At 42.2% G+C, this 24,925-nt stretch overlaps 1 protein-coding gene across 8 annotated transcripts in view; it reads right to left on the bottom strand.

Moving 5' to 3' along the window:
- greb1 (growth regulating estrogen receptor binding 1) overlaps positions 1-24,925 on the bottom strand; it is a 266,669-nt gene that overhangs the window by 143,560 nt on the left and 98,184 nt on the right. For 7 of the 8 annotated variants that reach the window (XM_069886305.1, XM_069886308.1, XM_069886304.1 and 4 more), the window contains exon 1: positions 24,420-24,665. The exons of the other annotated variant lie outside the window; for it this stretch is intronic. In XM_069886305.1, coding sequence (XP_069742406.1) covers positions 24,420-24,455 — 36 coding nt within the window. In that variant the 5' untranslated portion in view covers positions 24,456-24,665. Of the gene's footprint in view, positions 1-24,419; positions 24,666-24,925 lie in introns of those variants that run through there. 8 annotated transcript variants of the gene reach the window in all.

Raw genomic sequence — 24,925 nt, 5'->3', positions numbered from 1 at the left:
ATTTTTTTTATCATCAGTATTTACTCAGGAAATAGGCAAAGAGTCATGGGAAGTAAGGAAAACAAGCAGCGAGGTCATAGAACGGATGCAGATTAAAGAAACCTGTCAAGACGTTGAGGGAGGCTAGTGTAGAAATTGCAGGGGCTCTGAAAGAAATATTTAAAATGTCCTTTGCCACAGGTATGATGCCAGAGGATTGGAGGGTAGCTCACATTGTTCTGTTGTTTAAAAAAGGCTCCAAATTAACCCTGGAAATAATAGGCAGGTGAGCTTGATGTCAGTAGCAGGTAGGTAATCTAAGAGATTGAATATATAATTATTTGGATAGCCAGAAACTGATTAGGGATAAACAATATGGCTTTGTGCATGATAGGTAATGTTTAACCAATCTTAGAGAGTTTTTCAAGTGGTTACCAGGCAGGGTCAGGACCAGAATGAGTGGTAGAGTGGGTCATTAGGACAACCGTAGTGGGGGGGCAAATGCTCATATTATCACTCAGCAGTTGGGGGGAGGGGTTGCTGGACGCTGGTACCTACCTGCCAATGATTGCTGGGTTATTGCTGAGAAAATCACTAGCGTGCTAGATGCTAGTGTCACTTGATGCAAGCTAGTGACGCAGCCAGGGGCAGGTGGAGAGTCGCTAGCATGTGACATGCTAAGTGACATTTTCAACTGAGGATAGGGTAGATACAAACCAGAGGACAAGGATTAAGAGTGAAATGGGAAAAGTTTAGGAGGAACATGAGGGGGAACATCTTCACACTGAGAGTGTGGAACGAGCTGCCACCTGAGATAGTGAATGCAAGCTCAATTTTAACATTTAAGAATTTAGACAGGTACATAGATGGGAGAGGTATGGAGGACTACAGACTGGGTGCAGGTAAGAGGGCTAGGCAAAAAAAAAGGTTCCGTGCAGGCTTGAAGGGCCAAAAGGGCCTGTTGTAAAGGTTAAAACCTTGTGTTTTTTTTTATTCTTAGTTAAATTTTGTGCCTGTCTCTTTAAGAGAACTATTGTTTGTAGTGTTACCATAGTTATTATGTCATAATATCCACCCAGGCTAACCGTTTACTCATTCTGCAAGATGTGAAGGAAGCATAAGCACAAGAAATTTTTCTTTGATTGTGTATCTCTTTAAAGTTTTTGTATCTCTTTAAAGTTTTGTATCTTTAAGATTTTTTTATATCTCTTTAAATACTTTTTTGTATCTCTAAGATTTTGTCTTTATATACGTTATATATCTCTATATATATCTTTTGCATCTCTATCATACAATAAATACTTAGTAATTCACCGTTATGAAAGTCTTAATGCAAAGTTATGCAAAATATCTATCAATAAATTAAAACTACATAAAATAACAGCCAGTTTGATTTTTTTGGATTAAAGAGATCTAAATTTGCAAGATGCTTTGGAATATGATACTGTGAAATTAGGATATATTAGGATAAAGAAAGTGTTGTCTATACCTGTTTCTGTGCTGTTGCGTTCTATGGCTCTAAGTGACTTGGGTGAAAAATTAGGTGGGTGGGTTGGCAAGTGTGTAGATGACACAAATTGCTGGAATTGTGGTTAGAGTAGAGGTCTACCAAAGAATACAACAGAACATAGGCCGGTTACAAAATGGGCAGAGAAATGGCAGATGGAGTTCAATTGAATAAATATGTGGTGTGGCACTATGGGAGATCAAATCTAAGTGTAAATTATACAGTTTATGCCAGGAATCCTCAAAATATTGAGGATCCCAGGCTTCAGATCCAAGTTCCTTGCAAGTTGCCACACAAGTGGATATGGTGACAAAGAAAGTAAATTTAAGTCTTTTCTTAACTGGGAGGGGCATTGAGCAAAAGAGTAAGGAAGCCATTTTGTAGTTGTGTAAAACTGATTGAGCCCAACTTGAGTGCAATTGTGTGCAATTCTGGTCAACCCATTACTGGAAGGATGTGCAGAGTTTGGAAAAGGTACAGAAGAGATTTACAATGCTACCTGATTAATAGGTATAAGCTAAGGAGGGAGGTTGGACAAACTAGGGTCATCTTCCCTGGGGTGTAGGAGGCACTACAATGGTGACGCATTAATAGTGCAGTCAGAATATTTTCCTCAGAGTAAAAATATCACATATGAGAGGACATACACAAGGTAGGTGATTGTGCTGGGGGGAGGAAGGATGAAGTTTTTTTAAAATTTAGATATACATCACAGTTTCAGGGCATTTCATCCCACAAGTCCATGCCACCAAATTTACATCTGTGGTGAAAGGCATTTGCATGGATCTATGGACTGGCCAGTCTGAACCTCTCTGACCTTCTCTAACTCCTCCCTTGGCTCCTTCCCAGATTTCCCAATAAAGGCTGGTGTGCCCGGACTTGGCCCTCTTGCTCCTGTACCTGGAACCTGGCTAAGTAGTGTATCAGTAATGCTCATATTTTTGGTAATTAAAGCCGTTTAATCAATCCATCATGTTGACGTGATTATTGTGTGCTCCACAATTTAATTACAGAAACAAAAGCTATGGAGGCTAAGCTTACAGGACAAGGCAGCAACAATTGGGAAGATGCCTGGTCATTCAGCCCACAGACGGTGGAGTCGACCCAGCCATGTGGTGCAGCAGTGCACCTTTGGTGTCTGCATCAATTCTGCAGTGGGTAATGGGAGAGGTTTGCCGGCCGACAACACTCATGATTGAACCCAGGGAGCCCTTTGAGAGGTGGCTGCACGGGATATAGACGTTCATGCCCCATTCATCATAACTTAAAGGATTCTGAAGTACAATCTCCTATTTGCATCCATGGCCGATCAGGCATTTTGAATAATTAGAGACTGCCGAACATACGATGAGGCAATGGCCCTACTGCAGAGGTAGTAGGGGACCCCGATGAAACCAATGTACGTGAGGTACAAATTAATGACCTTGCCCCTGGGGAGCCCTTCACACGGTTCACACGGGTGATGAGAGAGCTGGTTAGAGCCTCCGAGTATGCTGACGAGCTGATGTGGGACAGACTGCTGACAAAGATGCAATTGACCTAGGTCCATCAAGGACTCCTGGAAAAAGGTAACTGCATGTTGCAAAGTGTACGGGATTTGGGGGAGGTAAAGGATACTGTGGAGCAAAGCTGTGAGGCTTACACCCCCCCCGGTGATCCGGCGTCCTCATGGGGAACAAGGACACTGGCATGTTGGGATATGGAACCAAGTGAGGGTTCTGCGGGCTGGCCAGACACCCCACGGAAATCCTGCTCGGCCAGGAACGCAGTGTGCTCAAATTGCAAAAAGAAAGGGCACTATGCGAAGGTATGCTGGGGGCAGCCCATTTCTAGGAGTGCCATGTACGATCCAAGGGATGGGTCGCCATCTTTGGGGAGTGGTCACCAAAATGACGATAGCTATCATCACTTCTGGCTTTGGATCAGCGATCGCTAACTTCACCTCCGGTCCCAGCCATGTGCGAGTACTGGGGGCGGCCATCTTCTGAGGTGCTGACTCGACATATTACCGACAGGAACGGTATAACGGTGACTCTGAATCAGACCTAATCTTGGCCTCTGTGACGCTGGATCAGAATAGACCTCACCAGATGGCACGATCGATGATGAACAGTGAGGTAAATGGTTGTGTCGCAGGGTGTTTGTTTGACACAGGGAGCACGGAACGTTATATCCACCCGGACTTAATAAAGCGCTGTGCACTGAAGGTGTTGCCGGAAAAGTGCTGAATATCTCTGGCATCTAAAGCCCAGTCTGCAGAGACGTGTGGGTACAGTCGGGTAGATTTAAGGGTGTGGGGCAGGGAGTACATGGATTTTAAAATCATGGTAATGCCCAAACTCTTTCCGCTGGTTAACCTGGGGTTAGACTTCCAGTGTCAGCTAGAAAGTGTAATGATGCAGTTTGACGGTCCACACCCCCCAGGTCATGGTACAGAACAAGGAATTTGGCCCACCCAATGAGACTAAGCTGGGCAGTATGTGTGGGCTGTTCCCCCTTCTGGTCCCTCCGCCTCTGCTATTTGAGCACTTATCAGAGAATTGCAGACCAATTGCCACCAAAAGCAGGAGATATAGCCTGGAGGACAGGCATTTCACTAAATCTGAAGTCTAGAGGCTGTTGGCCGAAGGCGACATTGAGCCCAGCAACAGCCCCTGGCGAGTTCAGATGTTGGTGGTAAAAGTGGTTGGGGGGGGGGGGGAAGAAGAACTTGATGGTTCTGACTACAGCCAGACTGTGAATAGATTTACGTTACTAGATGCCTACCCTCTACCCTGAATCGCCGACATTGAGATAGACCAATATAGGGTCTTCTCCACCATAGACCTTAAATCAGCATGCCATCAGATCCCAACCCACCCAGAGAACAGGCTTTTGAAGCCGATGACTGACTGTATCAGTTCCACAGGATGTCATTCAGTCTGACGAATGGGGTATATGTGTTCCAAAGGGAGATGGACCGCAGGGTGGATGATCACAAGCAAAAGGCAACATTTCCGTATTTGGATAAGGTCACTATATGCGGCCATGACGTGGAGGAACATGATACGAATCTAAGGGAATTCCGCGCCATAGCAAAAACCTAACGTATAATCAGAAGAAGTGCATGTTTGCACTTCACGGCTGGTGATACAAGGGTACGTGGTGGAGGGAGGATACATGTCCCTGGACCCTGAGAGAATGCGCCCCCTTAGGGATCTTCCATTGCCCAGACCCTGAAAGCCTTGAAAAGGTGCCTCAGGTTCTTTTCCTATTATGCCAATGGGTCCCAAATTACATGGACAAGGCCATGCCATTAGTGAAGACAATAGATTTTCCCCCATCAGAGGAGGCTCGTTAATCCTTCGAGGGCATCAAGGATGAGATTGCTAAGGCAGTGATGTAGGCCATTGATGAATCCATCCCATTCCAAGTGGAAAGTGATGCTTCTGATGTTGCCCCAGCAACCACGCTGAATCAGGCAGGCAGGCCAGTGGCACTTTTCTTTAGAACACTGCTGGACCTGGAACTAAGGCACTCGCCAATTGAGAAAGAGGCACAGGCTATAGTGGAAGCTGTGTGCCACTGGAGGTATTATTTGGCTGGTAGACCATTTACCTTGCTGACGGACCAGAAGGCCATCACATTTATGTGGAACAACAAACAGTGGGGTAAAAAATATGATAAGATCACGAGGTGGAGAATCAAACTCTCCACGTACAAATATGAGATCCTATACTAGCCCAGGAGGCTTAATGAGCCACCCGATGCTCTGTCCCGGGGAACATGTGCCAACACACAAGTGGATCATCTGAATGACAAGCTCTGCCACCCTGGGGTCACAAGGCTGTATCACTTTGTGAGGGCTAGAAATTTACCCGACTCAGTTGAGGAGATTCGGGAACTGTTCTATAACTGCTTGGTCTGTGCTGAATGCAAGCTGAATTTTTACAGACTGGATAGAGCCCAGCTGATTAAGGCAATCTGTCCCTTCAAACGTCTTAGTATAGACTTCAAGGATCCCCTCCCATCCAATAACAGGAATCGCTACTTACTGAATGTAGTGAATGAGTACTCCCAGTTCCCGTTTGTTATCCCTTGTTCAGATAATGACTGCAGCCATGGTCATCAAAGCACTCCGGACCATATTCACTACGTTTGGATACCCCAGTTACATACACAGTGACAGGGGTTTCTCCTTCATGAGTCAGGAGCTAAGACAGAACCTACAGGTACTGCCTATGATTTGGTAGCCATCACGGAAACATGGCTACAAGGTGACCCTAAATGGGAATTAAACTTTCAAGGGTATCAGGTGGTGCAAAGAGATAGACAGGATGGTAAGGGAGGTGGAGTTGCACTCTTAATCAAAGATGAGATCCAGGCAGTAGTGAGGAACGATATAAGATCTAAAGAGCATAATGTTGAGTCCATTTGGGTAGAGATAAGGAATAACAAAGGGAAAAAATTATTGGTGGGTGTTATCTATCGCCCACCAAATAACAATAGTTTAGTGGCACAGGAAATAAATAGATAAGTGAGGCATGTAGTAATGATATGGCAGTAGTCATGGGGGACTTTAACTTCCACATAGATTGGGAAAATCAAGTTGGTCGTGGGAGTCTGGAAGAGGACTTCATAGAATGTATCCGCGATAGCTTTCTTGAGCAGCATGTTAAGGAACCCACAAGAGAAAATGCTCTCCTGGATCTAGTGTTGTGCAATGAGATAGGTAGAGTAAATAATGTAATAGTCAGAGACCATCTGGGAAATAGCGATCATAGTATGATTGAATTTCTCATTCAGATGGAAGGGGAAATAGTTAGATCTAAAACTAATATATTATGCTTAAACAGTGGGGACTACCATAGGATGAGGGAGGAATTGAGCAGAGTGGACTGGGAGCACAGGCTAATTGAAGAAACAGTTGAGGAACAGTGGAAAATTTTCAAAGAACTATTTTGTAATGCTCAACAAAAATATATTCCGGTCAGGAAAAAGGGCAGCAAGGGAGGGAAAAATCAACCGTGGTTAACAAAGGAAATAAAGGAGAGTATAAAATTGAAGGCGCAGGTGTACAAAGCTGCAAAGAGCAGTGGGAAACTGGAAGATTGGGAAAACTTTAAGAGACAACAAGGGGTTACAAAGCAGGTAATAAGAAATGGGAAAAAGGATTATGAAAGTAAATTGGCACAAAATATAAAAACAGAAGCAAAAAATTTTATAAATATATAAAACGGAAGAGGGTGGCCAGAGTTAACATAGGACCCTTGGAGGATGAGAAAAGAAAACTGGTAGCAAAAAATGAGGAAATGGCCGAGGCATGAAACAAATATTTTGTGTCAGTCTTTTTTTTAAATTTTTTTAAATTTTTTAAAATTTTTTTATTTTTCACACTATAAACCATATTGATCAAGATACATACATTTTCCTTCTTAAATATATACAGTGTCATTTTCTCCCCCCCTTCCCTCCTCCCCTCCCTCCCTCCCTCACCTCCCCTCCCATTTATTTAAAGTTCAGAATATAAGATACATTAAACCCGTTAAACAATGTTGTCACTCAATAAAAATAAACAAGAAATTCCACTGAGTCAGTTCTTTTCATTATCTTCTCCTACTGTCATTTTAGGTGGTAGATGTCTACGGTAGGTTTTCTCTATTGTGTTTCATGTATGGCTCCCATATTTGTTCAAATATTGTAATGTTATTTCCTAAATTGTATGTTATTTTTTCTAATGGAATACATTTATTCATTTCTATATACCATTGTTGTATTCTCAAGTTATCCTCTAATTTCCAGGTTGACATAATACATTTTTTTGCTACAGCTAGGGCTATCATAACAAATCTTTTTTGTGCTCCATCCAAATCAAGTCCAAATTCTTTGTTTTTTATATTACTTAGGAGGAAGATCTCTGGGTTTTTTGGTATATTGCTTTTTGTGATTTTATTTAGTATCTGGTTTAGATCTTCCCAAAATTTTTTCACTTTCTCACATGTCCAAATTGCATGAACTGTTGTTCCCGTTTCCTTTTTAGAGCGAAAACATCTGTCTGATACTGTTGGGTCCCATTTATTTAACTTTTGAGGTGTAATGTATAGCCTGTGTATCCAATTATATTGTATCATACATAACCTCATGTTTATTGTATTTCTCATAGTTCCGGAGCATAGCTTCTCCCATGTTTCATTCTTTATCTTTATGCTTAGATCTTGTTCCCATTTTTGTTTGGTTTTACCATTTGTTTCCTCGTTCTCCTTTTCTTGTAGTTTAATACACATGTTTGTTATAAATTTTTTGATTATCATTGCGTCTGTAATCACATATTCAAAATTACTTCCTTCTGGTAACCTCAGACTGTTTCCCAATTTGTCCTTCAAGTAGGATTTCAGTTGGTAGTATGCCAACATTGTATCGTAAGTTATATTATATTTATCCTTCAATTGTTCAAAGGATAATAGTTTATTTCCCGAAAAGCAATTTTCTATTCTTTTGATCCCTTTTTTCTCCCATTCTCTAAAGGAAACATTATCTATTGTAAAAGGGATTAGCTGATTTTGCGTCAGTATTATTTTTGGTAGTTGGTAATTTGTTTTATTCCTTTCTACATGAATCTTCTTCCAAATGTTGAGAAGATGATGCAATACCGGAGAATTCCTACGTTGTACCAATTTTTCATCCCATTTATATATGTTCAGACATCTTCTCCCCTATTTTATCTAGTTCTAATCTAGTCCAATCTGGCTTTTCCCTTTTTTGATAAAAATCTGATAGATATCTTAATTGTGTGGCTCTATAATAATTTTTAAAGTTTGGTAGTCGTAAGCCTCCTTGTTTATACCATTCTGTTAATTTATCTAGTGCTATCCTAGGTTTCCCCCCTTTCCATAAAATTTTCCTTATTATTTTCTTTAAATCCTTGAAAAATTTCTCTGTTAAGCGTATTGGTAATGTTTGAAATAGGTATTGTATCCTTGGGAAAATGTTCATTTTAATACAGTTTATCCTTCCTATCAGTGTTAGTGGTAAATCTTTCCAATGCTCTAAGTCGTCTTGTAATTTTTTCATTAGTGGATAATAATTGAGTTTATATAGATGGCCGAGGTTTTTAATTATTTGTATACCTAGATATCGCATTGCTTGCGTTTGCCCTCTGAATGGTGATTCTTTCTTAAATTTTGAGAAATCTGCATTATTCATTGGCATTTCTTCACTTTTATTTGCATTAATCTTGTACCCCGACACTTCTCCATATTCCTTCAATTTCCTATGTAATTCTTTTATTGATATTTCTGCTTCTGCTAAGTATATTATAACGTCATCTGCAAATAGACTGATTTTATATTCCTTTCTTTTATTTTTATCCCTTTTATTTTATTTTCTGTTCTTATCAGCTCTGCTAGTGGTTCTATGGCTAATGCAAACAATAAAGGAGATAGTAGGCATCCCTGCCTTGTTGATCTGCTTAAGTTAAATTGTTTTGATATATATCCATTTACTGTCACTTTCGCCAATGGCCCCTTATATAATGCTTTAATCCAATTAATATATTTCTCTGGTAAGCTGAATTTTACTCTGTCAAAGGCCTTCTGTCAATTCTACTCTGTCAAAGGCCTTCTCTGCATCTAAAGCAACCCTACTGTTGGAGTTTTATTTCCTTCTACTGCATTAATAAATTTACAGATATTGTCTGTTCTTCGTCTTTTTTTAATAAATCCAGTTTGGTCTAGATTTACTATTTTTTGTACATAGTCGGCTAATCTGTTTGCTAATAGTTTAGCTATTATCTTATAATCTGTGTTAAGTAAAGATATTGATCTATATGATGCTGGTGTAAGTGGATCTTTCCCTGTCTTTGGTATTACTGTAATTATTGCTGTTTTACATGACTCTGGTAAACTTTGTGTTTTATCAATCTGGTTGATTACTTCCAGAAGGGGAGGAATTAATAAATCTTTAAATGTTTTATAGAATTCTATTGGGAATCCATCCTCTCCTGGTGTTTTATTGTTCGGTAGTTTTTTTTATTATCTCCTGCATTTCTTCTATTTCAAATGGTTTTGTTAATTTATTTTGTTCCTCTGTTTGTAATTTCGGTAGCTCAATTTTAGTTAAAAATTCATCTATTTTATCTTCTTTCCCTTCGTTTTCAGTTTGATATAGTTGTTCGTAGAATTCTCTGAAGTTTTTATTAATCTCCGTTGGATTATATGTGATTTGCTTGTCTTTTTTCCTTAATGCCAATACCATTCTCTTAGTTTGTTCTATCTTAAGCTGGCACGCTAGAATTTTGTGCATTTTTTCTCCTAGCTCATAATATTTCTGTTTTGTCTTCATTATGTTCTTCTCCACTTTATATGTTTGTAGTGTTTCATATTTTATTTTTTTATCTGTCAATTTTCTTCTTTTAGTTGTGTCTTCCTTCATTGCTAATTCTTTTTCTATATTTGCTATTTCCCTTTCCAACTGTTCTGTTTCCTGGTTGTAGTCCTTCATCTTAGTTACATAACTTATTATTTGCCCTCTGATGAACGCTTTCATTGCGTCCCATAATATAAACTTATCTTTCACTGATTCCGTATTTATTTCAAAGTACATTTTAATTTGTCGTTCAATGAATTCTCTAAAATCGTGCCTTTTAAGTAGCATGGAGTTTAATCTCCATCTATACATTCTTGGTGGGATGTCCTCTAATTCTATTGTCAATAACAGGGGTGAGTGTTCTGATAATAGTCTAGCTTTATATTCCATTTTCCTAACTCTCTCTTGCATGTGAGCTGATAACAGGAATAGGTCTATTCTTGAGTATGTGTTATGTCTGCCCGAATAATATCAATATTCCTTTTCCTTTGGGTGTTTCCTCCATATATCCAAAAGTTGCATTTCTTGCATCGATTTAATTATAAATTTGGTTACTTTGTAATTTATATTAATTTTTTTTCCCGTTTTATCCATGTTTGAATCCAAATTAAGATTGAAATCCCCTCCTATTAGTATGTTCCCTTGCGTGTCTGCTATCTTCAAAAAGATATCTTGCATAAATTTTTGATCTTCTTCATTAGGTGAATATACATTGAGTAAATTCCAAAACTCCGAATATATCTGACATTTTATCATTACATATCTCCCTGCTGGATCTATTATTTCCTCTTCTATTTTGATTGGTACATTTTTACTGATTAATATAGCTACTCCTCTAGCTTTTGAATTATATGATGCTGCTGTTACATGTCCTATCCAATCTCTCTTTAATTTCTTGTGTTCCACTTCAGTTAAGTATGTCTCTTGTATGAATGCTATATCAATTTTTTTCTTTTTTCAGTAAATTTAACAGTTTCTTCCTTTTGATTTGGTTATGCATTCCATTAATATATAAAGTCATATAGTTCAACATAACCATTTCATACTTTGTTTATCTTTCCTTTCCGTTTTCTCATCATCACCTTTCCTTCTTATCCATTTCTGCTTTCTTTTTTTGAACACATTATAAGACAACATTTCTAAAACATAAAATATTTCAATTATTCTCCTATCTAAAATTCCTTTAACCCCACTATCCCCTCCCCTCCCTGAGTTGCCCTTTGTCCCTTGTCGGGCAACCACATCTCCCCTCTCCATTTGGATTTGCGAAATCACTCGCAAGCGTCAACTGATTTCTCAGTGACCGTAATACTTCCCCACCCAGCCCCCCCCCAGAAAAGATTTTAATCTTCATATATAACAAAGGTCACTCTCTTAATTCCCTCCTTACTTCCTTTCTTCCCTTACTTTCCCTTCTTAATTCTTATCTATACTCTATTTTTTTAAAATATACATACACCCATATACACACATACATATAGTTTGTGGTCATTTTTGTTCTCGTTACATGTCTTCATCTCTCTGTCTGTTTTGTAGTTGTTCTGCAAATGTTCGTGCTTCCTCCGAATCCAAGAATAGTCTGCTTTGCTGCCCTGGAATAACAATTTTAAATACTGCTGTGTACTTTAGCATAAATTTATATCCTTTTTTCCAAAGGAACGTTTTTGCTGTATTAAACTCCTTCTTCTTCTTCAGGAGTTCAAAACTTATATCTGGATAGAAAAAAAATTTTTGACCTTTGTATTCCAGTGGTTTTTTGTCTTCTCTTATTTTCCTCATTGCTTTCTCCAATATATTTTCTCTTGTTGTATACCTTAGGAATTTTACTAGAATGGATCTTGGTTTTTGTTGCGGTTGTGGTTTAGGGGCTAATGTTCTATGTGCCCTTTCTATTTCCATTTCTTCCTGTAATTCTGGTCTTCCTAGGACCCTGGGGATCCATTCTTTTAAAAAATTCTCTCATATTCTTGCCTTCTTCATCTTCCTTAAGGACCACTATCTTTATATTGTTTATTCTATTATCTTTTTCATTGGCTTGGCTTCACAGACGAAGATTTATGGAGGGGTAAATGTCCACGTCAGCTGCAGGCTCATTTGTGGCTGACAAGTCCGATGTGGGACAGGCAGACACGGTTGCAGCGGTTGCAGGGGAAAATTGGTTGGTTGGAGTTGGGTGTTGGGTTTTTCCTCCTTTGTCTTTTGTCAGTGAGGTGGGCTCTGCGGTCTTCTTCAAAGGAGGTTGCTGCCCGCCGAACTGTGAGGCGCAAAGATGCATGTTTTGAGGCGATATCAGCCCACTGGCAGTGGTCAATGTGGCAGGCACCAAGAGATTTCTTTACGCAGTCCTTGTACCTCTTCTTTGATGCACCTCTGACACGATGGCCAGTGGAGAGCTCACCATATAACTTGAACTTGGGAAGGCGATGGTCCTCCATTCTGGAGACATGACCTACCCAGCGCAGTTGGATCTTCAACAGCGTGGATTCGATGCTGTCAGCCTCTGCCATCTCGAGTACTTCGATGTTAGGGATGAAGTCGTTCCAATGAATGTTGAGGATGGAGCGGAGACAACGCTGGTGGAAGCGTTCTAGGAGCCGTAGGTGATGCCGGTAGAGGACCCATGATTCGGAGCCGAACAGGAGTGTGGGTATACAACGGCTCTGTATACGCTTATCTTTGTGAGGTTTTTCAGTTGGTTGTTTTTCCAGACTCTTTTGTGTCGTCTTCCAAAGGCGCTATTTGCCTTGGCGAGTCTGTTGTCTATCTCGTTGTCGATCCTTGCATCTGATGAAATGATGCAGCCGAGATAGGTAAACTGGTTGACCGTTTTGAGTTTTGTGTGCCCGATGGAGATGTGGGGGGGCTGGTAGTCATGGTGGGGAGCTGGCTGATGGAGGACCTCAGTTTTCTTCAGGTTGACTTCCAGGCCAAACATTTTGGCAGTTTCCGCAAAACAGGACGTCAAGCGCTGAAGAGCTGGCTCTGAATGGGCAACTAAAGCGGCATCGTCTGCAAAGAGTAGTTCACGGACAAGTTGCTCTTGTGTCTTGGTGTGAGCTTGCAGGCGCCTCAGATTGAAGAGACTGCCATCCGTGCGGTACCAGATGTAAACAGCGTCTTGATTGTTGAGGTCTTTCATGGCTTGGTTCACCTTACAAAGCCGTCCTGGCCAGAGAAGAAACAAGCCTTCCGTCGCGCATGCAGCCATCTTCAGCGCAAACTCCGGGAGATCCAAAATGAGTGGTGGACTAGCCTCGCCAAACGAACCCAGCTCAGCGCGGACATTGGCGACTTCAGGGGTTTTTACGAGGCTCTAAAGGCTGTGTACGGCCCCTCACCCCAGGTCCAAAGCCCGCTGCGCAGCTCAGACGGCAAAGTCCTCCTCAGCGACAAATCTCCAACCTCAACCGATGGTCAGAACACTTCCAATCTCTTTTCAGTGCCAACTGCTCAGTCAAAGATTCCGCCCTGCTGCAGCTCCCTCAACAGCTCCTAAGGCTAGAGCTGGATGAGGTCCTCACGCGGGAAGAGACATATAAGGCAATTGAACAACTGAAAAGTGGCAAAGCAGCAGGTATGGATGGAATCCCCCCAGAGGTCTGGAAGGCTGGCGGCAAAACTCTGCATGCCAAACTGCATGAGTTTTTCAAGCTTTGTTGGGACCAAGGTAAACTGCCTCAGGATCTTCGTGATGCCATCATCATCACCCTGTACAAAAACAAAGGCGAGAAATCAGACTGCTCAAACTACAGGGGAATCACGCTGCTCTCCATTGCAGGCAAAATCTTCGCTAGGATTCTCCTAAATAGAATAATACCTAGTGTCGCCGACAATGTTCTCCCAGAATCACAGTGCGGCTTTCGCACAAACAGAGGAACTCCTGACATGGTCTTTGCCCTCAGACAGCTCCAAGAAAAGTGCAGAGAACAAAACAAAGGACTCTACATCACCTTTGTTGACCTCACCAAAGCCTTCGACACCGTGAGCAGGAAAGGGCTTTGGCAAATACTAGAACGCCTCGGATACCCCCCAAAGTTCCTCAACATGGTTATCCAACTGCACGAAAACCAACAAGGTCGGGTCAGATACAGCAATGAGCTCTCTGAATCCTTCTCCATTAACAATGGCGTGAAGCAAGGCTGCGTTCTCGCACCAACCCTCTTTTCAATATTCTTCTATTATAATTTTCCATTATATCTATCTTCTGAGCTAACAGCTCTTGTGTCTCTTTAACTTTTTTATTAGATTCTTCTAATTTCTTTTTTAAGTCATCTACTTCCATTTCTATGGCTGTTTCTCGTTCTTCCACCTTGTCCACTCTTTTTCCTATATCTGACATGATCATCTCTAATCTATTCATTTTTTCTTCTGTACTTTTTACTCTTCTTTTTATTTCACTGAATTCTTGTGATTGCCATTCTTTTATTGATTCCATATATTCTTTAAAAAAATATATATCCATGTACTTGCCCTTCCCTTCTTCTTCCATTTCTCTGTGTTCTTCCTCTTCTTCTGAGTCCACTCCAGGATCTGTATCCTTTACCTCTGTCTCTCTGGTTTTCTTGTTGGGTTGTTTGTTTTATCTTGTTGAGTATTTTTGGTCTTCTTATTTTTATTAGAAGTGTCTTGCTGCTGGTCTTCTTCCTCTGGGTTGGTCATCTGTTGTTTCTTTGATTTCTTTTTCCTCTCTTCTTTCTTGTTCTCGTTATTTTCTATGTTCTCCTCTTGCTGCTTTGTTGTGGTTGTCAATTTCAGGTGTGGAGATCGACTCCTCAGCTGGTCCCCCCTCCCGTCAGTGTTCTTTTTGTCTTGCGGATCGCGCTCCATTTTTGTAGTCCCGAGCTCGGGACTTCAACTGACCTGAGGGAGCGGGTTTCTCTCTCCACAGTGGGCCTCCTCGGACAGGTAAGGCCTTCTTTTTTCGCTGCCATCTTCTCCACACCTTTATTTTCATTTTATTTTAATTTTTGTGTTTGTGCCTTTGTTTTTTCTCTGTTTTTTTTTAACTTTTCCGGAGAGGGCTGGAGTTCCCCGACCGGCCACTACTCCATCACGTGACTCATCCTTTTGTGTCAGTCTTCACGGTGGAAGACATGTCCAGCATGCCCAAGTGCGGAGTTAAGGATGCGAATGTTGGGGAGGGCCTTGATAAAATAGTTGTTACAAAGGAAGTAGTGATGGAGAAACTAATGGGACTAAAGCCTGACAAATCACATGGTCCTGATGATATGCATCCAAGGATTCTGAAGGAAATGGCAGAAGTTATAGTTGATGCATTGGTGGTCATATACCAAAATTCATTGGATTCTGGGCAGGTCCCGGCAGACTGGAAGACAGCAAATGTCACGCCACTTTTTAAGAAGGGATGTAGGCAGAAGACTGGAAATTATCGGCCAATTAGCTTGACGTCTGTGGTTGGAAAAATGCTTGAAGCTGTCATTAAAGATGAAATAGTGAAACTTTTAGAACGTAAGGGTTCAATCAGGCAGACGCAGCATGGTTTTAGAAAGGAAAGATCTTGTTTGACAAACTTGTTAGGATTCTTTGAGGATATAATGGGTGCGGTGGATAGAGGGGAACAGGTTGATGTTGTATATTTGGATTTCCAGAAAGCGTTTGATAAGGTGCCGCACAAGAGACTTCTCAGTAAGTTACAGGAAAGTGGTGTCCGGGGAAATATATTGGCCTGGATTGAAAATTGGTTGTCTGACAGGAGGCAGAGAGTCGGGATAAATGGGAGTTTTTCAGGTTGGCAGAGAGTGGTAAGTGGGGTGCCGCAGGGGTCAGTGTTAGGCCCACAACTGTTCATCATTTACATTGATGACTTGGAGGAGGGGACAAAATGTGGTGTAGCCAAGTTTGCGGATGACACTAAATTGAATGGAAGAGCAAATTGTAATGAGGATGTGGAGAGTCTGCAGAGGGATATAGTTAAGCTGGATGAGTGGACAAAGGTCTGGCAGATGGAGTACAATGTTAGTAAGTGTGAGGTTATCCACTTTGGCAAGAAAAATAAAAGAGTTGAATATTATTTAAAGGGTGAAAAACTACAGCATGCTGTTGTGCAGAGGGACTTGGGAGTGCTTGTGCATGAATCGCAAAAAGTTAGGTTGCAGGTGCAGCAGGTTATTAAGAAGGCAAATGGAATGTTGGCCTTCATCGCTAGAGGAATTGAATTCAGGAGTAGGGAGGTAATGTTGCAACTGTATAACGTACTGGTGAGACCGCACCTGGAGTACTGTGTCCAGTTCTGGTCTCCATATTTGAGGAAGGATATACTGGCTTTGGAGACGGTCCAGAGGAGGTTTACTAGGTTGATCCCTGGGATGAAGGAGTTGACTTATGATGAAAGATTAAATCATCTAGGATTGTATTCGCTCGAGTTCAGAAGAATGAGAAGAGATCTTATAGAAACATATAGGATTATGAAGGTATGGATAGGATAGATGTAGGAAGGTTTTTTGAGCTGGCCGGGGAAACTAAAACGAGAGGACACAGCCTCAAGATTCGGGGGAGTAGATTTAGGACAGAGATGAGGAAAAATAGTTTTTCCCAGAGATTAGTGAATGTTTGGAATTCTCTAACCAGGGAAGTGGTTGAGGCTGCCTCATTAAACATATTTAAAATTTGGTTAGATAAATTTTTACATTATAGAGGAATTAGGGGATATGGGGAGAAGGCAGGTAGGTGGAGTTAGGTCATAAATTAGATCAGCCATGATCGTATTGAATGGCGGAGCAGGCTCGATGGGCCATTTTTGGCCTACTCCTGTTCCTACTTCTTATGTTCCTATGTACAGGTGGCGGGGACAGCCACGAACAGAACTACTAGCCACAACCCCCACAGGAATGGGCAAGTGGAGAAGGAGAACAGTACAATCTGGAGAGCAATCCTGTTGGCCCTCATGTCAAAAAGGATGCCTGTCTCCCAGTAGCAAGAGATACTACTGGATCTGCTGCACACTACCAGGTCCCTGCTGTGCATGGCTATGAATGCCACCCTCTACGAGAGACTCTTTTCTTTTCCTAGGAGGTCGGCATCCGGAACCACTATGCCAGACCGGCTGATGACACCAGGGCCGGTAATTCTTCGCAGACATATTAGGTCCCACAAGACAGATCTCTGGTGGAAAAAAGTGCATCTGGTACACATGAACCTGCAATACATATTTGTGCAGTATCAGGATGGGAGGGGGGACATGGTGTCAGTTTGAGACCTTGTTCAGGCAGGGTACACTAATACTGATCAGGTGACCCCAGAAGAACCAGGCAATCAATACAGCACCCATCTATGTCCCAGGGTTTTGACATATTCCCGCCCCCCCTCTAAATAACCGTACAACTCCCTCCCCCCTCCAGCACCAGTCAAGCACCAGTGGCAGTCAATCCCACAGAGATCTTACCAGCAAGGAGCCCACCCAAAAGGCAGCAAAGGGTTCTGTAACCGAAATTCCACCCACACAGGTACACAGTCCTGCAAGTTCAACGCAGGAACAACAGGGGCTTCATCCAACGCCTTGGAAGTGTTATGAGCTCAGATGGCCCCAAAACCAAGCAGCAATTAATATTCACGAAGACAAATGGTTACTTAAACAAAAGTTGCTTTTAATTATCTTTAAACATGAAAACAGTATCAAACTTTAACTTATTACTATTAACTTAACTAACCTAACTTAACCCCCTTCTAATTCTAAGCACATGTGTAAGTTCAGAAAAGTTCTTTGATTCACAGTCAAATCTCACTGTTCATTCCTCCAAGTTTACTGGTTGCAGGCAATTCTTATACTGTGCACAGAATTTAACATTTATGAAGTTCACCAGGCTTTGGTGCTTGAAAGGTAAATGGTTACCACTCAGGAAGGTTCTTGTCAATTTTCAGAGAGAGATTTTTTGTTCGCTGGACACTTACAACTGATTCCTTGTAACCAGCCACTTCAGTGTCTTGCCGAAGAAACTTGCCTCATCAGGGTTCTACAGATGATAACCTCTTTCTTTCAGGTCACCACAGAGTTCCTTTTTATTTCTCTTATTTCAAGTGAAACATTAGGCAGCTAGTCCTTTCCTCTTGCATGAACCACAAGGGCTTTGACCAGGCTGAACTAAGCAGTCACAACCTGTCTTCCAAATGGGGTTTCCACAAGCTTGGCAGCTTGTCCTGTTCCAGTCCCAGCTGCTGATGCTGACTGTAAAACTGCAGAACTGAATTCTCTCTCTCTCTCTCAGAGAGAAAGCCTGTTTTACTCTCTCTGCTTTGAAAATCACATGACTATTAGAACAGCAAGTTCCACTCCGGACAGCCTGCTGCTCCAATGAGTTATTTCATCTGCTGCATTTTTGTAAACAACAATCCATTAGTGAAGTCACTTGGGCACTCTCCAAAGCTCTTGCAAAGGCTCTTGGGGCCGACCTATCTCGCATGAGCAGAGCTCCAGTATTTTAAAAAAAGATCTGTTTTAAAGTGTTTGTATGTGACCTACACTAAAAAACCTGCCCCAATTTGTCTCCCCAAAACATATCTATGATCTGTCACAGAAGATCACAAGACCCCTGGACAGGCTGAACCTGTGATGGACACTATGAACGATGTATATATGTAATAAAGTACAGTATATGGTCCACATCGTCACATCACCCCGTTGGGTTTTATCGCAAAGAAGAGGTGAATGTGACAAAAGGCATTTGCATAGATGTATGGACTGGCCAGTCCGAACCTCCTGACCTTCCCTAACTCCTCCCTTGGCTCCTCCCCAGATTTCCCAATAAAGGCTGGCGTGCCCGGACTTGCCCCCTCTTGCTCCTGCACCTGGAACCTGGCCAAGTAGTATATCAGTAATGCTCAGGTTTTTGGTAATTAAAGCTGTTTAATCACTCCATCATGTAAATGTGATTATTGTGTGCTCCACAACACCCCATTAACCTACACCTCTGGTACATTTTGAATGATCAGAGGAAACCAGAGCTCCTGGAGAAAACCCACGCAAACACAAGGTGAGCATACAAACTCCTTAGAGACAGCGTGGGATTCAAACCCCAGTCTGGACCTGATCACTGACACTGTAAAGGTATTGCGTTAACCAGTACGCCAACTACGTCACCACGACAATGTAGGAAATAGAAGTAAGAGTCGGCCACCGGCCCATCGAGGTTGCTTTGCCATTCAAGGAGATCATGGCTGATCTGATGATAGGCCTTTTCCCCATATATAAAAAAACTATCCAAACATCTTAAATTTTAAATATAATTACTGATATATTTAATACATTAAAGGTGATGTGCACTGATTTTTAAAAAAATACAGATTATGAAGTGCCTCGAGCAGGAGTAGTAGTGGTGGAGACAGATTTAAAAGAATTGATGAAGCTTCTGGATAGACATTTGAACGTGAAAAAGCATAGATATGCATATCATGTGCCAACAGCAAGGATTTGGTTATTTTGGTTTAATTTGGACACAAGGTGCACTGAAGACAGATGCGCTACTGGGCCTGTTCCTGTGCTCCGCTGTTCCATGGTCTATGTGATCTAAAATGAATGGCTCTCCTGCTCAGATATAACCATATAACAATTACAGCACAGAAACAGGTCCGTTCAGCCCTTCTTGTCCATGCCGAACACCATTTCCCACCTATTCCCATTGATCCACAGCCAACCCATAACCTTCTATATCCCTCCCATGCATATACTGATCCAACTTTACCTTAAATATTAAAATTGAGCCCTCATCTACCACTTTGGCCGGAAGCTCATTCCACATTCCTACCATCCTTGAGTGAACAAATTTCCCCTCATGTTTCCCCTATACTTCTCCCCCCTCAAATCTCAATCCATGTCCTCTTGTTTGAATCTCTCCATTCTCAATGGAAAAAGCCTATCCACATTTACTCCATCTGTCCCCCTCATAATTATAAATACCTCGATCAATGATGAGGACAGTTTAAGTCCAGCACCAGAGATGTCCCAACTGTGCCAGACTCCAGGATTTCAGCCTATAATTCTTATGCATGGTATTGTTTACAACAAGACCATGTGATTAAATTTCTTTCCCCCCCCCCCCCCCCCCACCCACCCCCCCTTGAAGTGAATTGCAAACACCATCACTTTCATGTGATTTTATTCAATTACAGCAATCTGACTAGGGCCTTTCTGGCATGAATCACCTAGCAGAAGTTTCCACATCAAGTACAAATTGAATGCTGTATCCAACAACCCTCTATTGTCGCAGGACCACCTGCTGTTGGGAAGCACTGGGACAGCAAGTTGTGAAACAATCAAGTTTTAATTGTGTAATATTCAAAAGGATCCTTTCCAAATCTGCCAAGTTAACACACAATCCTCACCACCTCCCTCACCCCTGGGCCCCATTCCACAAATGACCCTAGCTCACAACTCTTCAATTGCCCCAGGCCCAACTGTCTCACTAATCTCTCCAAAGGTGACCCAAAATAGCCAAATCCCATCCTCACTTTCCTGCTCAAGACACCAGCCTCAGACTTGCCCTGATGGACCACAGATCCATTACCTTTACTAAGGCCTGAATTTGGCCTCTAAGATCCAGCCCACTTTTCACCCCATCAGTAGAACCAGCCTAAATCGTAGCAATGCAGCACATAGGCTCTTTGGCCCAATTTGTCCACGCAATTAAGTTGTCCATATAAACATGTCCCTTTTGCCTGTTTCACCCATATTCCTCAGAACTTCTCTTATCCATACATTTGCTTTAATGTGTCTTAGATGTGTTGATTGCATCTATCTGTTCTGCTTCTTGAGGCAGCTCATTTTATATAGCCATCAACTTCCAAGTTAAAAACTTACCTTTCAGATCTGCTCTTCATCTAATCTTAAACTTGTGGCCTCTAGTTTTAGACTCCTCTACAAAACAGGCCAGAATGGAAATATACAATGTAGATCATGATTTTATATACCTCCATCAGATCACTTCTCAGCCTCCTACACTGCAGGGTTAAAAAATCCCAGCCTATCCAACTACTTATAATTCAAGCTTCCAGATCCAGCAACATCCTTGTAAGTCTTTATTGGATCTTTTCTGGCTTAAATGCTGCATCTTCCTTCTGAAACCATTTTTGCATCAACCACATGGTTCACCTCTACAAAGGAACTCTTGCTTACTCTCGTTTACTATGCTGAAGAGGTGTTGCTGATGTCTAGTTAGATCCCCCACAATCTGTGCAAACATGTTAGAAACCAGGCTCTACTGTTTGCTACACAGTAGTGTGTTGAAACTGGGTCTGTGTGGTTCCTATCAGAGCTGCATGAAAAGCCTGCAGTCAGTGGGTGTTTTCACACTGCAGGTGAGTGGTGACCCTACTTTGTTCTGGAAAAATTCTCAGGAATTCAGAGCCTCCTGGACCTTTCACACCACAGTCCAAATTCCTGGGAATTTACTCTCCCCAGCAATTTAGGGCAAGTCCCGCCCAAATTGATGATTAATTACGCACACAGAGAAATGAGAGAAAGTTCCCCCCCCTTCCATTGATTGCCTGCTCCCTACCCCCCCACCCCGCTCAGTCTCTCATCTGCCTACTTTCTCTCTCCTGTCTGTCGGTCAGTCAGTCACTCATCCACCCCCTCCCTTTGGCCATCAGTAGGTTGGTTGCCCGTCCGCCCTCTCCCTCCTGGCTGTCGGTAGGTCGGTCAGTCACCTGCTCCCTCTTCCCCAGCCATCCATTGATTGGTTGCTCGCCTGCCCACTCCCTCTCCCTGGCTGACTGTTGGTCGCTTGCCTGCTCCCTCCCTCCCTTAACCCTAGCCATCCGTCGGTCACTTGCCTGCTCCCTCTCCCCCCCCAAGGCCATCCGTCGGTTGCCCATCTGCTCCCTCTCCCTGTCCCTGTCCCCCAGCCTTCCATAGGTTAGTCACCCATCCTATCCGCCATCTCCTCCACTTCAGGCTGCTTCAAATGACGTGATGGTGGCACAATGGCCAATTTCATTTCCCCTAATCCCTCACGCAGCTGGAACCACTCTGGGAAATTCAGCTGCGTGAGGGATTATGGTTAACGAGGAGGGCCATTCATCCCACTTTGTGCTACTGTCACGACGGGCTGCAGTGGCTCATTGTTGTCAGGCAGTAAGTATATTCATTTTAATCGCCTACGTGATGCAGCACGCCAATGCTGACATCACGAGGCTTCCCTGCTTGGCCATTTGGCTCTTCACAACACAGGGAGAAGATGCTCCAGGACCCATTTAAAATTCCCGCGCCGACCTTTTCACACCGCAGGTTCACAGGAGGGTCCCCGGGAAAATTTACGGGGACTCTCCATTCTACAATGCAGCATGAAGAGGCCTAATGCATGCTATTACAGGAACCTTAAACAGTGGCATCCCTTGGCAGTCACATAATAGCTATATGAAAGAACACCATGGGAGAAAATGTCAAGGAGGAAGGCCACAGCCATCTCCTATGTGCGGAAAATCCCTCACACAAATGGTTTACCCTTTCTGTGTTTGGCCTTGTGTTATTGCAATATGCAATCTGCTCAAGGAGTAGACCTTGCAGCACGCAGAATTGATGTGATTTTTAAAAACAATTGTAACCAGTGAAGGACAAACCCTGATGATGTCTCCATTTTCTTTGGCATTAACAATTGAAACTGTAAGATTCTGTGCACAAGAAAGCAATGAAAATGCAGGCTCTTTAATATTGTAATGATAAACCCTTTTTTTGTCACTCTCAACAAAAATTTTCAAATACCTGAAAGCTCCAATTCACACTAGGAGCGTGGTTATCATTTGTACAATGTAAATGGATCTAATTTCAAGGTTCATATGTGCAAAATAGCTAATGAATTTCTTGCATTATAAAAACAATGACATTGCAAAATTACTTTGTTAGTTGTAAGGCTCTTTCAAAGTGGGACACTTTATAATAATCAGGCTCCACAAGATAGCCTACAACCAAATCTATACTGTCTGGATGTAATGCATATTAAATTTAGTCCAATATTCTTGCAGAAATGAGAGATCATAATTATTAATGCAGTAAAGGTTAATGCAGAAAATTTTGGGTGAATGTACCTGTAAAGTTTTTTTCCTCAAGCAACTGTATACTCAGGAATTGTCTAGAGAATTCCCAAGATTATAAAAAAAAGGGTTCCAATGAATTTAGTTGTAAACTGTCTACTCAGCATTAGTTCTTCTGCAGCAGACAATGGGTTTGGACAATACACAATCCCCTGAACCATTACTCTAGTAAGCATCCAGCATCTTTTTATTTATTCATTTTCTGGGATACAAGATTCACTGTTCACTGTCCAGATTTACATTTATTCTCCATCTATAATCATCTTCAAGAAGGTCATGGTGGGTTGCTTCAGAGTTGCTGCAATTCTTCTTCTCGAGATGTTCCAAAAGTGTGGCTGGGAAGGAGATCTCAAGATTTATACCCAATAACAAAGCAGAAGTCAGTGCTGATGTGCAATTTTGAAAAAAGCCTGCAGGTGGTGGTGCACCCTTGCAACTGTTCATCCTTCTTGGTGATAAAAAGAATGGATTTGAGATACACTGTTGGTCTAGCCCAGGGGTCTCCAAAGTGGTCAATATCGACACCTGGGGGTCAATGAGATTACCCAAGGGGATGATATATGCCAGGAGATCGAAAGGGAGTTGATAACACCCAGGAAGGAAGTGTGGGGGGGGGGTTAATCTACTGAACTTTTGCAGTGGAAATCAGGGACAGATCAAGGGAAATTAGTGCTTATGACAGTGGTGGCCAACCTTTTGCGAGAGGACACCTCGGTGGCCGCCCTGTTTTATTTTGCTTCAGCCTTTGAATAAATTGAAAGCGAAGGGGAGGACAGACTAAGTCTAGAGCAGTGGTTCTCAACCTTCCCTTCTCACTCACATACCAACTTAAGCAATCCCTTACTAATATCAGAGCATCAATGGCAGAGGGATTACTTAAAGTGGTATGTGAGTAGAAGGAAAAGGGCTGAGAACCACTGGTCTAGACGCATGTGCTCTTTGTACCTTTTATCTCACAATCTGCATCCAGCACCACCACCCCCCCCCCCACCCCCCCCACCACCACCCCCGTCCACTGCCGGGATTTCATGCTTGGGGTTTGATGAGAGATCAAGTATTCAATGAAGGGGTCGATGGTCAAAAATGTTTGGGGACCCCTGGTCTAGCCTAAATAAGCAATTGCAGGACATTTTGTAAATGGCAGATACTGAAGCCATGGAGCAATCATGGTGAAATGGGTGAATGCTGTGTCATGAATTTAGATAGATTTAGACATAGAGCCATAAGAATCCATACTGCCCAATTTACACCCCATTAATCTATACCCCCAGTTTCTCCACTAATCAGTCAGAGCATGGAAACCTGAGTTAATTTTCATATCCAGAAGTACAATATACAATTGCACCAAAATTCTTGCTTGCTGCAGCCAATCAGGTGAGATACACCAACTACAGAGTGAACTACCTTAACAGGTTAAGACAATTAAAGAAGCTCACTGCAGCAGTTCATTGTTCCCGCAGGGTTCAAGACAGCCACCATCAGTTATTACCGGTACCCAAGAGGGCATCAATAACAGTACTCAATGACTCAAAGGTCTAGTGGCACTGACCTCCACCATTGGAAGATGTGCCTTGATGTGTTCCATCACCAGATGCTCAAAGCATTTCACAGAGACACTGGATATATTTCCATTTGCCTATAGGAGAAAATGTTCCATATATGATCCTTAGCCTTGTTCCTTCACTCAACATCCCTCTCTGTAATTGGATTCTGGATTTCCTGGGTCGGTGGCAGAAGGTCGAACACCTTCACACGAAGCACTGGCACGCCTCGGGACAGTGTGCTCATGCTACTGACCCATGACTGCATCACCTGATACATCTCCAATCATGTCATTGATTGCAGATGACACAATAATAGTTGGCTTCATCAGCAACAATGATGAATTGCACTAAAATAAGTGGAAAATCTCATGGTAACAACCCATGTCTCAATGTGGACAAAAAGAAGGAGATCATGGATTTCAGGAAGACCAGAAATGACCACCCTCCACTACACTGCTGCCAACTCAAGGCGAGGAACCCACGGAGGCTATGGGCTGCTGGAGACTGCCAT

This window comes from Narcine bancroftii, chromosome 6, assembly GCF_036971445.1.
Source record: "Narcine bancroftii isolate sNarBan1 chromosome 6, sNarBan1.hap1, whole genome shotgun sequence".
In the NCBI taxonomy this organism is placed as follows: Eukaryota; Metazoa; Chordata; class Chondrichthyes; order Torpediniformes; family Narcinidae; genus Narcine; species Narcine bancroftii.
Note: the sequence above shows the minus strand (reverse complement) of the source record. Positions and strands in the feature narration are given on the sequence as shown.